Source organism: Osmerus eperlanus, chromosome 14 (genome assembly GCF_963692335.1).
Source record: "Osmerus eperlanus chromosome 14, fOsmEpe2.1, whole genome shotgun sequence".
NCBI classification, from domain to species: Eukaryota; Metazoa; Chordata; class Actinopteri; order Osmeriformes; family Osmeridae; genus Osmerus; species Osmerus eperlanus.
Genome location: NC_085031.1, coordinates 10499454 through 10516931, shown reverse-complemented (window position 1 = coordinate 10516931; position 17478 = coordinate 10499454). Strand labels below are relative to the sequence as shown.

The following is a 17478-nucleotide window of genomic DNA, read 5'->3' as shown; positions in this document are numbered from 1 at the left end:
TGTGGCTCAGGTGTTTATTGTGTCGGGATCATATATATCAATAAACTTTTTGTAGACTAAAGGTCTTATTTCATCAAGCCACTTATGATCCCAGAGCTGTAAAGTAGCTGTTCTACCACATGGGGGCGATACTGATTCACCAATAATACCTAACACTGGTTTCATAACTCACCTTTCGCCCTCTAATATTACTTAACCATTTTCTTGTGGGAAAAAAAACATGCTATAAAAAGAGATTGACATTAAAATATGTAACCTTCATTGTTCTATAGAACAGTTATGCACAATATAGCAGGACGTTGACTGGACATGTTTGCCCATTTCTGAAGATCAGCCATTCAGCTTCCTGTGAGTGTTGGACGTTTTCAGGTCATCGTGCTGACAGCATCATGACAAACTCTGCAGAGGGAGACAAAGAGAGGCACAACACCACGCTTGTCAGTGCTTGTGGACGTATGGTGGACAGGGGATCCACCACATATCACACAGGGAAACTATGTGAGTTACAGCACTGTTAATATTGAGTTCTCATTAAAAAAAATGCACACCCACAGAGAGCCCAGTGTGATATTTTCACTCGTGTTAAAACAAGGTAATAATAAAATACAGGACGTGATTGGTGGAAGTCTAGATTATACCATTTGCAGTGAGGGAGGTACAATTTAATTTGGTAGTTTATGAAGGGGATGGATGGTATCAATTTTGTACTTAAATTCAAAGGTTTATGGATTAGTAGTAGTAGTAGGTTTAAGTGTCTGCCATGAATGAATACATTTAAATTATAGTTCCTCTTGACTCCAAAAAATAAAATAACAGCAAAAAATAAAACAGGAACACATAAAGGCACAAACACAAATGACAGAACTACTCACGTTGGAAATGACTAAATAAACTGACAAAGACTGGCGAAGGAGGCAGCCATAAATACACAAGAGGAACAAAGGCAATAGACATATAACTGAGTGATTACAAAGAGACACGTGTGGAGGGAACCAGGAGAGAGAAACAAGACAAGGACGGGAACCCCAGAGCCTTTTACCTTACACGTGTAAGGTAAAAGGGTGTCAAAGAGGAGTTTGTTCACTTGTGTAGTGTAAGTAAGTAAAGATCTGCGAAGACAAACATGCGGATTGTTCAGGTACAGTGTTCATAAATAAAATTAAAAACTATGTACAGCAACTTTACTTTGGGTACCATCGTTTCTCATGTTCTCCGTACACATCCTTTTATGGATTCATTTACACATAGTTGGATACATTTGGCTCTTTCGGGTGTGTGGCTGTCAGAGGTAGCTACATTTTTCGCTAAACAAGGCCTTTCTGGTGCCTTAGTGACTGATTGCTGATAACACGTGGCACCTGTTCATCGATGCTGGTTAACGTTGACCCGCCCACCAGCATGTTGCTCGTCAGGGTCAGAAAGGCTGCAATCCTGAAGAGCTACCTGCCTGTTGGGTTTTGCTCCAACCAAAATTACTTGACCTGATTCAACACTAGTTACCTGATCAACCTGCCATTTATCAGATTCAGGTGTCCTAGATTAGTGGAGCGAAAACCTACAGGCAGGTAGCTCTCTAGGAACAGGCTTGGAGACCCCTGCCATGGGCTTACTGGCTGACACCGGACAGGTCATCAGAATCAGAATTGGTGTTTATTCGCCATGAAAGTTTGCACAGACAAGGAATTTACTTTGGCAGGAGAGCCTACCTAGGCAGCCATTTTCGGCGCCAACTAGAAAGTTACAGCATAACATGAAGAGAGAGGAGGAGAGAAAAAGGCAACCCCCAGACAATGCTCCTAGAGGAGTACAGTGTGGGAACAGGCAAAAACCTCAGCACAAGCCCAACAACATTTACAAAAACACGTGACTTGCAACGGGGAGTGGGAGGGGGGTAGACAAGCAGCATCTGGACCTGCAGCCATAGTAGGCGCTGGACACAGACCCGCCAGCCACCCTGGGGAAACAAGCAGGCGAAGGCGTTGGATGGGGTGGGTGGGGGGGTGGTGATATCTGTAGTAGGTGAAAGTTAATGTGTGAGTAGGTCTGGGTTGGCGCCCTCGACCTAGGCCACAATCAGTCTGATTCTCCCTATGCAGATTGTGTTGGCAAGGAGACATCCTTGGTCATGACCCGGGCAGAGACCAAACCACAGATGTCTGTGGGGGGGGGGGGGGAGGGAAGAGCAAGTCATCATGGGACACTGCCCACATTTGTTGTGACGCGCAGGGTTGTAAATCCACCTGTGCGCACACCTGTCCTTGCGTGTGAGAGAGGGAGAAGTCCTTGAGCATGTGACCCCACATGTGTGGCAGGTTTGCTTCTGTGTACTTACGTGTGTGTGTACTACAAAGTCCTTGAGCTTTACAAACGTGTGTGTGTGTGTGTGTGCGGTGTGACGAGACAACGTGTGTGTATCGATTGTCTTAATGCACAACTGATTGGATTGGATTGGGGGCCCCCGGCCACCTTGACTGTCTTAATCTCATCTATCACGCCCCCCTCTCTCCTTCCACACACCCCTATCTTCTCTATAGAGGTACTCACTCCCACGCCCCCTCTCCCAGTCACATACACCTTTCCACTCCTACCTTCTATTATTCATGCCTCACCCCACCCACACACATCCCCTCCCCACATCACCAAACACCGTCACCCCCAATCCACCGTCATCCAACCATCACACCCCCCCCCACACACACACACACACACACACACACCGTCCAGCCCTCACCATCAAAGTCAATGGTTCCATCCTTGTTGAGGTCAATGTCTTCCAGGATCTCCTCCAGCTCTCCCTTCTTCAGCTTCTCCCCCAACAGGGACTTCATGGCCTCCTTCAACTCCTCGATGGTGATGCGCCCATCACCATCAAAGTCAAACTGGTCAAAAAGACAAGGTGAGGTGTGTGTGTGTGTGTGTGCGCGGCAGGGGGGGAGAGAACAGAGATCTCACGGTGCTGATAACATCAAAGGCCACTTCCGCAATAACACATAAAAGCGGCAAGTACTCACTACCACACTTCCATCTGCATACTATGAAGGGTACTTCCAAGCACACTAAGTGCTGAGTATAGTATTCATGAGGTGTTAGTTCAGCGCACGCTCACTCTGGCGGGGGCCTCACCTGTTTGAAGGCGCAGCGCAGTTCCCTGAGGCCAACCATGTGTGCCGTCTCTGCCAGCATCCTAGGACCCATGAGCTCACAGAAATCATCAAAGTCCACATGACCCCCCCCTACACAGAGGCAAGAGACCACACACACAGGTAGACATACACACAGCAGGCAAATACACACACACACACACACACACAGGCATACACACATGCAGGGAGGCACACACACATGCAGAGAGAAGGGCACACACAGGCAAGCACACACACATAAATGTCCACCACCACTGAGTGAAGGTCATCAGATAACAGATAGGCGTTGGTCACCTACATTTTCAGAAAGGCTGTTCAGTCATGCCTGTAGTTATTCGCACAGCCACACACACACACATGCCCCTCCACCTGTGCACTGAGGGACATTAATCAAAACATATGAACTTTGACGCCCAAACATCAAAGGGAGACATTAGTCTCTCTCAGTCACGCACAAACATTGGCATGCACATACACACACACATTCACCCCAACAACCCCCCCCCCCCCCCACACACACACACATTTCCTAATGGGCCATCAATCACACATGCTGGAACTGACCACAGGGAGAGAAGTGAGCGAAACAAACACACATATACTGTATTTGCATGGAGCCAAAACATTACGACCTCTTACAGGTAACGCGTATAACATTGATCATCTACAAACAAGGGCACGTCATCATGGGTTGATTAGATTGTAAGTGAACAATCCGTTTTGGGATGTAGGAGAAATGGGCAGGAGTAAATACCTTAGCCCGTATATACACATACACACACTACAGGCTAAAGACCAGTATGAGGAACCGTGAGTCAAACACACACGCGCAGACACTCTTGTCCTCTGGTCTCGAACACACACACTAACATTTCATCTTGATCTGCTGGACGATCTCGATGAGCTCCATCTCTGTGGGCATATACCCCATGGTCCTCATGCAGTCTGCCACATCTTTGTAGTGCAGGTAGCCGTCACCGTCGTAGTCAAACTCTTTAAAGGCCACATGCAGCTCTGTGACACACACACACGCGCGCACAGACCCAGAGTTAATCCGTAGGTGCTAATTCCACATCAAGTGGTCTGTTGATAACGTTTTGGTTTCTTTCTAATTATTTTAGAGACGCTTCATTTGGCATACTTATTTTAATGGAACTGATGGCACAGTCCCAACTATGCCGAAGGCAGACACCTGGCAGGCCAAGCTGAACAGAACCTGGAGTAGCTGTGAGTGAGCAGTACCATTATCCTTCATTTATAGCAGTTAGCGTTGTAAAACTGCCGCAGGCTGTCAATTTATGCCAGAAAAATACACTGGAAACGAACTCTGAAGGAAGTCATAAGAAGCTAACATGGCAGACTTCAGCCTGTGTGCGTCATCAGGATAGGAACGTTTAGGAGGGATTTACATTGTTGGGGGTGATACGCTACTGTGCACAACTGTCATTTTTGTTTTCGCTGCGGCATTGCTAATTTCACAGACAAAGGCTTACCATCTAGCTCCTCTGGCATCAGCTCCCTGTCCTATAGAGGGGACAGAGTCAGAAACAGGAGGGAGATAGTGAGACAGATTAAGAGAGAGAGCGTCTGAAGATGCCATGTAAATGAGCGCTTCATTAAAGCAGAGTACTCTCCTGAGAAAAACTCCCCAGATAATCTGTTTTCAAACCAGTGTATTAGAATAACATGCATATCATATCAACACTGCAGCGCGCTGACAGGAAAACCTAATGGGATTTCTTCTGCGACATGCCTTTCTAATCCTTCTGCAATGACACAAACACATGCACCGACATGCACACACGCGCGCACACACAACATCTGATGACAAGTCACATGCACAGTGTTCACACATACCACACTCTCACAGAATCATATTCGAGAATAACGATTCACACAACTACATATGCAATCTGCTCTTTCTAGGACAGCCTATGACACAACACACACCCCTCCCCCACAGCCAGGCTGACACACAAGTTCAGGGTGACTTTGGTAGGTGGTGATGCTACATGTTATTGCACCCTCAGACATACAGAGAGAGAGGGAGGTCACCAAATGCTAAAGGCTAACCACCACATCCCCTAGCTAACCAGCTACCACACAGCACACACTGTAGCCTGCATGCTCACCACAATGGCCCTTGTTGGAGAATGTCACTACCCATTGGAATACAGAACCAGAGTCTGGTTCCCACTAATGAGGCCCCTTGGCATCTACTGACCATGTACAAAATCCTGGTTATGGTATTACTTTCTACTCCACACAGGCTGTAGAAAATATACTCTGATAGAAAGAAAAAGAAAAAAAGTATATGTTAAAGTACAATTCATGGCTGACATTAGACCAGTATTTGCTTTTGCAAAATGTTAGTACGCAGATTGATAGTCAATAATATTGATATTATGCTACTATAAGAGCAACATAAGTTTAACTGGGTCTTCTGCTGCTCTGATAACATGATCATGATGTTCAAAGAGCAGCCTCACTTAGACTTGGTCTTGGTTCATTTTTGGATAAAAAGTCAGGCAGCCATGACTCAGGGGGTAGAGAGGTCGTCCATGGTTGGTGGTTTGATCCCCGACTCCTCCAGGCTATGTGTTGAAGTGTCCTTGAGCAATACTCTGAAGCCCAAGTTGCTCTCAATGGATGTGGCGTTTGTGTTGCTGTTGGTGTGTGTGAATGGGTGAATGAGAGACCACTGCAAAGTGCTTTAAATCTGTTATACGTACATGCAGTCCATTTACCATCTAACAGAGACTGCTTAATGAAGAAATGTCATATGTCAGATAGGATTCAAATTCCCTCAGAGTTACCCATAGTAATAGTAGCAATTCAAATGAGATTGTTATTCTGCCCAAGTGCCAACAGTATCTGCCGTATCTTAGTTTGCATACACACAAAGCTTACTGCTTCTAGCCAAAGCCCTGTAAGATGGACAGGGAACATGCAATACCACGGATTCCTAACTAGAGCATTGCAGATAGGAGCTGAGAGTTTTCAACCCGAACAGTCACAGCCTACTACTATACTACAGTATTAAACATGCTAACATGCTGTGTATGCTAGTTTCAGTTTGTATACCCTTCTAGCATATAGGCCAACATAGGTACCTTCAACACTGAGAAATAGAATGTGTCAGAAACACTACTGAAATTAATACTGGTATATGTGATGTGTTGTGTAATGCATGTCGAGAAAATATATTCAGAGCTTCGAGGTTGTTCTTTTTTCAACCCAAGGTCACCCGAGACCAAACTTGTGCTTGTGAAGGCATGACGTGTGTTTGGTGCACACTTAAGCACATCAAAAGAATACATTAGCACAAATGCTAACCTCATTATGACTTTGACCTTTACAACGATCTTCTGCTAATGTTGTGCATGATTGGTCTAACAATGGAACTTGCAGGCCTACCATAGAAAAACTGAACCATTACACAATGGCTGTTTCTAGCAAAGTGCAGCAGAATTGGCTGCACAGTGCAGCCAATTCCAATATAGGCTACATGTAAATGCACACGTACACAAGGACACATTTAGAAAGCAAGGTCAGCACATTAATTTTATGTATTCATTTAGAAAGGATTAGATGGTATGCCAAGTCCCAGACTCAAATAATCAGTCAATACAAAAGCCAATTAACAGTTAATTTCATTCTTACTGTTTTCGCATGGGTGAGTGGGCAAATGGTTTTATGACCATGACACATATAAATACATAAGCAATATGCATCAATATTCCATGCACAGGCTTTATAGATGCAAGAAGCACACACACACACACACACAGAGTGCCCAAAATGTGTTCTCTATACACACATGCACGCACACACTCAAATCATATCCCCACAAGACATCCATCCATTCCTCCATCCACCCCTCTACCCTCCTCTGCTCTTGTCTGTCTGTCTCCACGAGCTCTAATGAGGGGTGACAGCGGGCCATGCTAACAGGGTTAATAATACTTGTGTACGAAGTGCGAATGCGTCGGGTGGTAACCTTCCCTCACTGTCTGTGCTCCAAGACAGGCTGAACTAATTCACACTAGTCTCCCCAGTCTTTTCACTGGCGTAGCTCGTAGTGGTTGCACTTGCGGAGTCGGTGGTGCCAAGTTTGAGTCCAGTGATGGGCGGCACGTGTTATGTTGCCGACAAAGCTTGAGCTTTGTCACATTGTCAGGGTGCGACCTGACAAGTTCTACAGATACTCTATTGGCGAAGCTTTTATGCATATTTGCACATGTATGGTCCAAGATTCACTCTCATTCCTTTTCGAGATTCTACAGTTCATTGGCACATCAGTACATTTACTGGGTGAATTCATAATTGTTTACCGTTGTGAGCATTTCTAAGTCAATATGAAGCTACGTATTCAGTGAAGCGATGGATTACACGCTATACGGCTTTTACAGAAGGAACATGCTGAATAACCATCCTCGGTTAATTTAAGCTTAGTAGCTGGTTTCTTGTACTAAACGTATTCAGCATTGTAGAAACCTGGACCGTGTTAATCAGGATTACAGTGGACACTGACATTGTGGACACAGAGTCACAGATGCGATAGGCTACTTGTCACTCGGCCGCTTAATGCAGATAAAGGAGCGCTTGTGGTCGGTCAGTTTCCCTCCACTTTCCTTTCAGCAGGGGCCATCCAGTGCACACCACATGAGGCTAGGTGCCAACAATCGTTCCCAAAGTTTCCCCCCAACAACCAATGGCGAACTGGACTCTGAGCAAAGAAGGTATGGTAGACAAGGCTAATGTGTGAACATTATTGGATATGCTCAGTGTGGTCTGACCCTCTCTCATTAACATCGGCCATAATGATTTTGAGTATATCAATTCCCAGAGTGTATGTCTGTTAAACATTCCTGACTGTGGTTGTAAAAAACAAACACCGGGTCACCATGGGACAGAACGACACTTGCATTAACTTGACAGTTGCTGACTTGGATGGATGACATGACCCACCTGTCCAAACAGTTTGTTGAGGTAGAGCACGTAGGCGGCTGACACAGAGCTTTGGCTGCTGGTCCGACTCTTCCTGTGCGACTGGGGGTCGTCCGCTTCCAGCAAGACTCCTCCCTTCTGGGACTCCCCATGGGACCTCCGCATCGACGAGCGGAGCGGGGTACCGTGAGCCGAGGAGGGCTGGGAGGATGTGCTGTGTGTGTGTGTGTGTGTATGAAAAGAGAGGGGGTGTAAGTGGTAAATTGTGGTGTGTGTGTGTGTGTTGGAGAGGGGTGTTGAAAGGTTTAATGCTTCGGTCATCCTTTCTGTGTACCAACATCATTATCTAAATCACGAGCTGTGTGAAATCATCAACAACATAACTGCAGGACCTGGGGTTATTTTTCCTGGAAACTCTTACGAGCCCAACAAACCGTCTGAAATTTTGAACTCATGGTCCCCACAGGAGTTGGAAGTGAATTGTTTATCAAAGTCCATAATTGGCATAGTGTACATATGATTTCCCTAAGGTCCGAAACCCCTACTTAAATTACAGAGAACATTTCCATGAAGTCCTTCATAGATTTATCCCAAGAAACCTGGTGGAGATCTGATTGAATGAGACAGGTTTGAAAGTTAGTAGTCCTATTAGATCTATGGTCTGGGAAGACCTAGGCTAGGATCTCAGGGTTAGTATCTAGAGTAAGCCAGAGAGACAAACTGGAGAAATGCAGAGAAAGCAGATGTTGCTTCAGATGGGCCTGCGCTGTGATTCCACATTACAGCTAACATCATATCAATTGGACAGGTAAGAAGCTTGTGGTCACAGACATCGGTAGCACTGGTTTGGTCCCAATCGCTTCCGACAGCGAGCTGCACTCACCCTCCAGCAGAGGGCGGCCTGTTGTCTTGTCCTCCCTTCGTCCCTTTCTGAGACATACTGCTGCAAGGGAGAGAAAACAGGGGGATGAGGGTGGGGGGGCCAGGGATGAGAAGAAGATGACAAGTATTCATGTAGACCATCGACAAGACAATGATTGACAGGGGAAAGCAAGAGAACAAGACGGATAATAAGTATCCAAGAAGACCCTCAACAAGATGAACTGAGGGAGAGAGAGAGCGGGAGAGAGAGAGGGAGAAGGCGGGGAAAGGATGATACCAGAGATAGATGCGGAGGAGCTCGACTTATGGAGCTTATGGAGTCAGAGAGGCAGTTTAATGACCTGTCATGGCGGTGAGGACGAGCGCAGAGCAGGAAAACAGACAGACGTGGCCGTAGACAGCCCCCCCCCCCCCCCCCCCCCGCACGCGCACGACAAACTAGAACCCCCCCACCCCCCCTCCGTCTCCCATCATCCCCGCTACAATGGAGAGACCTCCGCTCAAGCACCATGTTTGTAGTGTGGCATTGACAAACGCGGGGCGATGTACGCCGTAGGGTGGGTGGGGGGTGGGGTGGGGTGGGGGAGTAAACTACATGCCTCAGCAGGGTAATCAGATCAGACAAGAAGACCAGATCGCCTATAAATTACAATCAACAATCCAAAGCGCCCTTCTCAACAAATGAGACAATTTCTCCTCGCTTAGCCCACCCCCTCCCTACCCCCACCGACGTGTCCGAGCTCGTGAAAAAAGGCCTGGCACAGAAGAGAGATTGCGCGGGCAAGTCTGTCTGACAGCCGCCTTGCATGTGTTCTGATTGCTGGGCAAGGACGATACGAAGGTACAAAGGGCTTCACTCATCTTTCTTTCTCCTTCCTCTTCTAGCACGCATTCACTGAATGAGGACATAAAGTGGGTGTTTGGGAGGTGTTTTAGTTGTCTGCTTGAATGAGATTGAGTACCGGAAGGACATATTGGGCTTCAGGTAACAATAGTTCTCTGTCACAAATAATTAGCGGTTCTTATATTTATGTTCAGGCTGAACTTAATTATTAACACACACTTTTGAAGTGGTATACAATAACAACACACACACACACACAAACTGCTAATTTATTATTTTCTATAATGGTACTCTCACAGATAACACAAGCTATTGTTTGCCTCAAGAATTACTTTCCTCTTCAATGAACAGAGTTCCCATCAGGGTAAACAAACAAGCCACACATACACACACACACACACGTTCTTCAATGTGAGCCATTAAGAGACAGCATGGTTCTCCAACACCGCTCCCTAAGTGGCCAATTGCTGTCAATCACCACGCAGACACAAGCAATTTCAGATCCTAATCACGCTAATTGAAGGAATGAAACTAGGGTCCAGAAGAGGACTAAAACAAACAGAGCTAACTGTGATGTAGTTGATGATGGAGCTTGCGCGGGATGCCATAAAAAGACTTCTTGGAACATTTTCAGCAAAATATTTTGTAGCGCCAATAGGGGAGCCAAACCTGTATTGTGGCCATTATCTTTGAATCACACTTCCGAACACTCTTTCTCCTTCAGCCCCACCCACAATCCTCACCTTTTATACTCACCGACACAAATACGTGTACACACACACACACACCATGTCATGCACAAACACACCACCTGTCTGCACCTCCCAAAGAATGGGAGGAGGTCATCTGAGGCTCTGTCACGCTGCCTGTCCAAACGTCTCTGACTGCTCCTCCTTTCATTGTCATTCCTCTTTGAACCAGCAGTCCCTCGTCCACTCCACGGGGTCTCCCCAACCCTGCATGTCTGATCTGAGATCCACTGTGTGACACAACTCCACCCCTGCACCTTCTTCCTCGCACACATATCCCCATCGACTGATCACCCTGTAGCGATTTTGTGTCACAGCCCTGAGATGAGCTTGTCCCCTCAATTATCAGAGTGTGGGTGTGTGACTGCGTCCATGCATGTCTTGTTTTCTCTGCTGGGTCGTCTTCTCAGCTCTCTATTGGCTATTTTACATCCTCCCCTGGCTTGTCCCCTGTTGTGTAATTTACACACAATCAATATTGCATTGTGAATCTCATTCAGTGTCCCTGTTCAATTGTCTGTCTGAAATAGGGTGCGTGTGTGTGTATGTCATAGTTGATTGTAAATTATCTCAAAAGCATGATAAAGGATTTATGAATAAATGATTGCATCATGGGTAAACACAGCCCATCTGGCTCTCTAAGTAAAGGTTCAAAAACTTTAAGTGCAGTTGTTATCTATTTCAAAAATTCAGGGAAGCTCTTCATGTTTTCGTTCTAGACGAATCGTTGGTGGAAGTGAGGAAGCAATGAATGACGGTCATAAGGAATGGGACATGCTGCATTCTTATGCAGTGGTCTCCTCTTGTTGCTAGACTAGGCCCTGTCTTAAGCTGTCATGTGAGGTTTACTGTGAGGAAAAGATGGCTGACTACAGTTAACACTGCTGGCTTCAAGGTCAAATGTTTTAGGACAGTCTTTTACGATGCCGCGCTGAGTTTGGCAGGCAAAGGTTTTAAGCATTAAATAACCCTTCCCCACACACACTCTTACATAATAATTACATTTTGGTGTGCCTGCTTATTGACTTGTTCAGTTCTGACACTCCATTTATCTAGGTGGGCTACATCCAGGGGTATTAACTCTTATTGACTGACTTAGTCATTAATCAATTCTAATCTCTACTAACACAGACCGTCAATCAATCCGGACCTCCGGTAGTACTTTACATGCATAGCACAGGGATGATCACTAATACTTGTTTATTTCTTCATTTGTTCATGGGAGCTGTATTTGACTATGTTCTTAAATGTAATGTTACATCAACCCAGAGCCTGGATGTTTCTAGAAAATATTTCAGAAGAATGCCTTCCCGCCCACAACCTACCTTTGTTATGTCAAAAGGAAACGAGAAGACAATGAAAGAAAGGATAATGTAATTCCCTTCTTGGGGTAAAATCCAGACTTTGCTCCTCTTCCGTCAGTGTGTGTGTGTTGGTAGATATGAATTTTAGTCGTCCTTAACACAGCACACATTAGGATTATACTATAACTGGGATGATAATCTCATTAGGCATGGCTGGATTACAGTATGGTCTGTGTGACTGAGTCAGCGATAGCGTCTTGGTGAACAAGGTTTGCAGTGACGCTATGTAGGTCCTGTGGAAATCAGGGGAGGTAATTTGACCTTGCGACCTTGAATCGTCTTTCCTCTAATTTTCTCATGCTTCTCTTGAAAGTCACATGCTTTTTCTTTGCAGCTACAGTTTTGTTCTATCTATGTAGAGTCCACTTAAATGTCAACATGGAATCCATTTAAATGTCACCAGACACAATTGAGCTCCTTTATGTGGTTTTAGAGTTCACCAGCAGGTCACTGTTCCAATTTTTACCTTTCTTGCTTGGTTGTACTGAATGAAGGTCACAGTTTCGCCACGCTCCAATATGCTTAGTGCGTCCCATTTAAGGCCTGATCCAGCGATTCACTGTTTGAAACAAAGAAGGAAGTAAGTTCCCTTTAGGAAAAATAGAAAAAATAAAGAAACAGGCGAGCTATAATGTTGTCATGCCTCACACACCAGTCAGCGCCCCACAGGATTACGTTCTGCTGCAGTGAAAAAGTTGACTCAAGTGGAAATCAGGGTAGGAGCAGTTCTAGCTCCAACCCTCTGCCCAGAGGCTTTGGTTCAGGAGAGAGGAGTGGAGAAGTTAATTTGTTTATAAGATTGTAAAAGGTTTGGTTGTGTTGTGTTATTATGGATTTTAGGTTTGTGTGTGAGTAACATATTAGCCTATGAAAGGTGTACATGTTTATGTATGGATACTTACCCCCAATATTGATAATTAGATGGATGAGAATGTGAAGATTGTATTGAGTAGTTTCGTGTGTGTGTGTGTGCATGAAGAAGCCTCAAATCTAGATCTTGTTATTGATTTGCAGTGGGACGTGTGCACGCCTCGCCAGAGTTGAGGGGTCTTATGGGTAATGATGCGTGCGCTTATTGGTGAGTGATGGAGCCATACTGGGAAGTCATTACCTGCATTGTTGCCTCATTAACGACAGTATACCAGTCTGCCATGGGGCAGTGACCTGACACATCACCACATCCCGTGTCATCACATCTGCTTCTTTCTTTATCTCGTACCCATCCTTCTTCTTTATCCCATCCCTCTATCCCCAAAGGCCTTCTTTCATTTCTTTCTGCCAGACCCATGTTTCCATTTATTTCGTTGTTGCTGTTTTTTATTCTTTATTTCTGCGTTAATTTTTAACTGTCTTGAATTCATACCCTCATTCATGTTCTTGGTCAGTCTACCTTCTGTCTCTGGAGTATTCTCTGTTCCTATCTTGGTGTGTCTCTTTCTCACTATCTCTCAGTTCCACCCTCCTCATCATATCTTTTCCCCGCATCTCTCTTCTCCCCCTTCTAACCCCCTCTATTTCTATCTCCATCCCCGCAGTCACCTTCACACTCCCGTTCTGGAGCAGTTGGCTCCTCTCCCTCCATCCTGCACATGTCCACTGCCCTGCCTTTGGGCCACACTTCCCTTCCACTCCTCCACCCCTCTCTCTCCACATTCTTTCGTTTATTTATGGGAATATGCTGATGGGGCTAACATAGGTGTGGCTAGAATACCTCCGAGACCCAGAAAGGGGGGAGAGTAAGAGGTGGCAGAAGATGCTATGGAGGGAGAGTGAAAGAGTGCACACTATTAATCATTGGCCTGTCATTTGTCCTGAAAAGCAATGCAATCATTTATCAAAGGCACTGCAAAAATAAAGGTGGGGTAGAGAGGGAGAGAGAGAGAGAGCATAAATGGGTCAGTTGCAAATATCAGAGAACTGTTGATGCTGAGCTGAGTTGGCTGTGAGGTCGGCAGCACAAGCGAGGATTCAAATCCCCACCCCCCACCCACCACCCGGGACTCTTTATCCCAGGAGAGATGAGGTGAGGATGGGGGAGGACTAAGAACAGGGGATGGGCTTCCCCCGGTTCTCCTCATGGATCCCCTAAGCTAACTTGTCATCGGGGCACTTCATCATTCAGATGTTTCATCTAACTGAATGTCATGAACACGCATGAATGTAGAACTTTGGTGAAGCTGTCATGATGTGCCGCAGGGAATGGTTTCAGGACAACACTGTTTTCATAAACATCAAAACAGTCATAGCAGCAAAAAAACCTAACACTATAGCAAAAATATATATTTAAAATTAGCCACAGGGGATGGCTCTGTCATTCTGTATTGCAGTATTTGATTTTACCTGTAGTGTTTGTTTTAGTTTTTTGTGTACCGTTCACTTTTGCTGCTTTCAAGAAATGGAACACAGAACTAGAACTCACATCATGACAGAAAGAGAGGGTGGGGAACAGTGCCACTTGTTTCTCTGCCTGTCAGACTTAAGAACGAGATGGTTGTAGGGTAATAGAATCTGTCTGTCAGGCCATGTGTCGGAGAGAGGAGGGGAAAAAAAATGAACAGAGGATAGGAATGAGCAAAGAAGACAAATGTTGAATGGAGGAAGGACAGAAGACAAGAGAAATGTATAGATGGATGTATAGCCTATGTATACAGCATATTACCTCTGTATTTGAATGAGTGGGCTTCTATTGAACATAAAATATAATATAAATATGAAATATAATTAAAGTGCATGACAGATTGAATGTTCCAAGCACATTTATTAAAAGAATGAATATCATTACTAATTGGGTCGCTCACTCACATTTAAAGACTTATAAAATAGTACATTTGCCCATAATATAATTACTTAAAAATAGCTCAATCTTGACAGATATCTAGCCATAACACAATCAGACCTAAATCAAGATAGATGATAAAGTAAAAACATTGTAGTTGAATATTTTGTCAATAGGCTTTCATCTTTTGGCCTTTGGGATTCGTTGATAGCGTATATGGTTGCGAATGTTCAAATTAAACCATTTCATATGACCACAATTCAACCTAACTGCTACTCATTGGCCGGGAGAAACATGTTATGATGCCAAAAACATAAGACAATTGATGGTCTGGATTATCAAAAGTGGTTAAGGCCTATATTTTTACCCCAAAACGTAATCTGTAAACGTTGGTCTTTAGGCCTATGTGTTACTGACCAGTGATGTCCAATGAGATTCTATTCACAGGTAGTATGCGAAGGTATCATTACATTTCCACAAAACGTGATCAATCAGCGAGTCTTCATTTTAAATTGATAGATTTAAAACTAAATTGATCGGAATGTTGGGCCAGTGGGAAATTGGTTTAGCTCTGTCATATTCTAAACTAAATCCTACTCTACTCTAGTGTGTAAAAAACTAATTACAGTTAGGGTACTTTTGAGCTAAAAGGAAGGCAAGTTTTTGTTTAATATTTTCCAGAACAACTCAATGACCTGATTACCTTGTTGAATCTGATGAGTATCATGTCAGAATGTATTATATGAAGTTGGCTATCACCAGAAATAGTTTATAAATATCCAAGATTATGCAAATTAGGCTACAAAAATTTCCATCTAATTGCTACTCAACAGTAGCCATGTAAACATGGGGCCGAATGTCAAAGACATCTTATTTGGGCAATCTGTGCAATTATGTAAACGTGACTACCTTTTTGCTACAATGCCCCCCTAAATGTTATGTGGACAATGGTCAGACAGTTATTGTGCAAAGGCCCACCCTGTAGTGTGTAAAAACAGATTCAAGTTATCTTTGAAGTAAATGGAGAGAGATATTTTTGGTTGAATACATTTTCCTAGACCAACTCCTATTGACCATAGGAAGCCCAATCACCACTTTAGACATTTTAAAAGAAAGTTGCAAGTTAATAAAATAAACAACATTCACAATTGTGCCTCAAGGCCCACAGAATGCCACCTTGAGTACACCATGACATTTTATTTCCAGCCTGAAAGCGCCGACACACAGATCCGGCCGTGCATGTCACAGAAAAGCTTACACTTGCACAAGATAAGACGCAGTGCATTTGCAAGGGCGTGACTAGGACACTCAAATTCACTAGGTCCATCTGAAAACGAACGTTGATTCAATCTCTCTCGCACATTCCACACAAACACGTGCAGTTGATGTATTCAGGGTGTTGGGCTATGCTATGTTAATAGGTAAAGTTTATCTTGTGGCTATGGTAATGGCAGTGCTGAGAGGTTTGAGAAGACTGACTGAATTCTCAACATGCAGCGTGAGGAAGTGTATAAATTATCTTACTCAAAACTATCTCTCTTTTTGTCTCTCTTTTTGTCTCCCAAATAGTGTATTTCTCTCTTTCTCTCTCAAATACTTGTTTCTTGGTTAATCTCTTTCCTTCACCTCCGAATTGTCTCTCTCTCTCTTTTTGTTTGTCTTTATCTTACACATACCACTTCTCTTCTTTCAACCCCCACTCCCTCTCTTTTCTTTCTTTCTTTCTTTCTTTCTTTCTTTCTTTCTCTCTCTCTCTCTCTCTCTCTCTCTCTCTCTCTCTCTCTTTCTCTTTCTCTCTCTTGTTCCCTCCTTCCGGGATTTGCTCTGCGACCTAAAGATACCCCAATTCTCCATTGCCCTCTGCTTCCAACTCCTGTTCATCATCTGTTCGTCAGCTGAGGGATGCCAACCACCAGCACAAATCACTGTCCCAGATATCAATCTGCCAACTCACCCTGGTACCCACACAGTGATCAATAGCCCTGGCTCTATTGTCCACACTTCATTCTTCAGGCTAAATTGATTACATTTCAGTTCGGGATGGATCCAGTGGTGAGATTCCAAGTCCTTCTTGTGCATCCAGGGTCACTGTGAAACTGATGCTGGTGTCATTCTGTTCTGTCTGTTACATATCCACTTATGTATCAATAGTAAAGCGTTTAGGAAAGGTTGTTTCACCCCAAAAAATCTCCTCAAAGCTCAGAAACTAACATTTTGGATTTTCTTGCTGGAGAAAGGGCACCTTTTCCATCTTGAAACATTTTCTTGAAACTGTTGGATTGAATTGTTGGAGAAGAAGATGGCAGTGTGACCTATTGGAAGTCATGCATGCAGTGGAGGCCAGCTGTCGCTCTTATCCAGTTTTGAAGGCCCTAGTAATCAGCCGTGAAGATGACAAAGGACTGTCAAAACAGCAACCCAATCTCTGTTGACATTCATGCAAGTCTGACACTTTTGAATAAAAGCAACACCATCTCGCTCTCTGATAGACAAAAATGTAATCCTTTTTTCCATCCAAACCAATTATGAAACACATTTTATATATCTATAGTATGAAGATAGATGGAGAGAAGTACATTTAATCTCATACATGAACAGACCAATGAATAGATCATTAATTGCCTCCAACAGTGATTGAAAGAGCGTTCTAGAAAAACAACAACATCATGAGATCGTCACATGATCTGGCCATTCACCCCTGACAGTGACGTGTGGGGACTGCCAAAGGACAAATGAGCTCGCGGCGTTTGTCTCACAGGTTTGCTTTCAC

At 44.3% G+C, this 17478-nt stretch overlaps 1 protein-coding gene across 1 annotated transcript; it reads right to left on the bottom strand.

Annotated features, from left to right (window-relative positions):
- Positions 1 to 10: 10 nt before the first annotated feature.
- cabp4 (calcium binding protein 4) lies at positions 11 to 12037 on the bottom strand. The gene is made up of 8 exons (XM_062478583.1): positions 11894 to 12037; positions 8977 to 9036; positions 8115 to 8307; positions 4637 to 4667; positions 4014 to 4157; positions 3124 to 3233; positions 2732 to 2879; positions 11 to 399 (listed from the first exon to the last, which is right to left on the bottom strand). The coding sequence occupies exons 2-8, from the start codon at positions 9030 to 9032 to the stop codon at positions 371 to 373; spliced, it is 711 nt and encodes a 236-aa protein (XP_062334567.1). The 5' UTR covers positions 9033 to 9036; positions 11894 to 12037; the 3' UTR covers positions 11 to 370.
- Positions 12038 to 17478: the final 5441 nt, after the last annotated feature.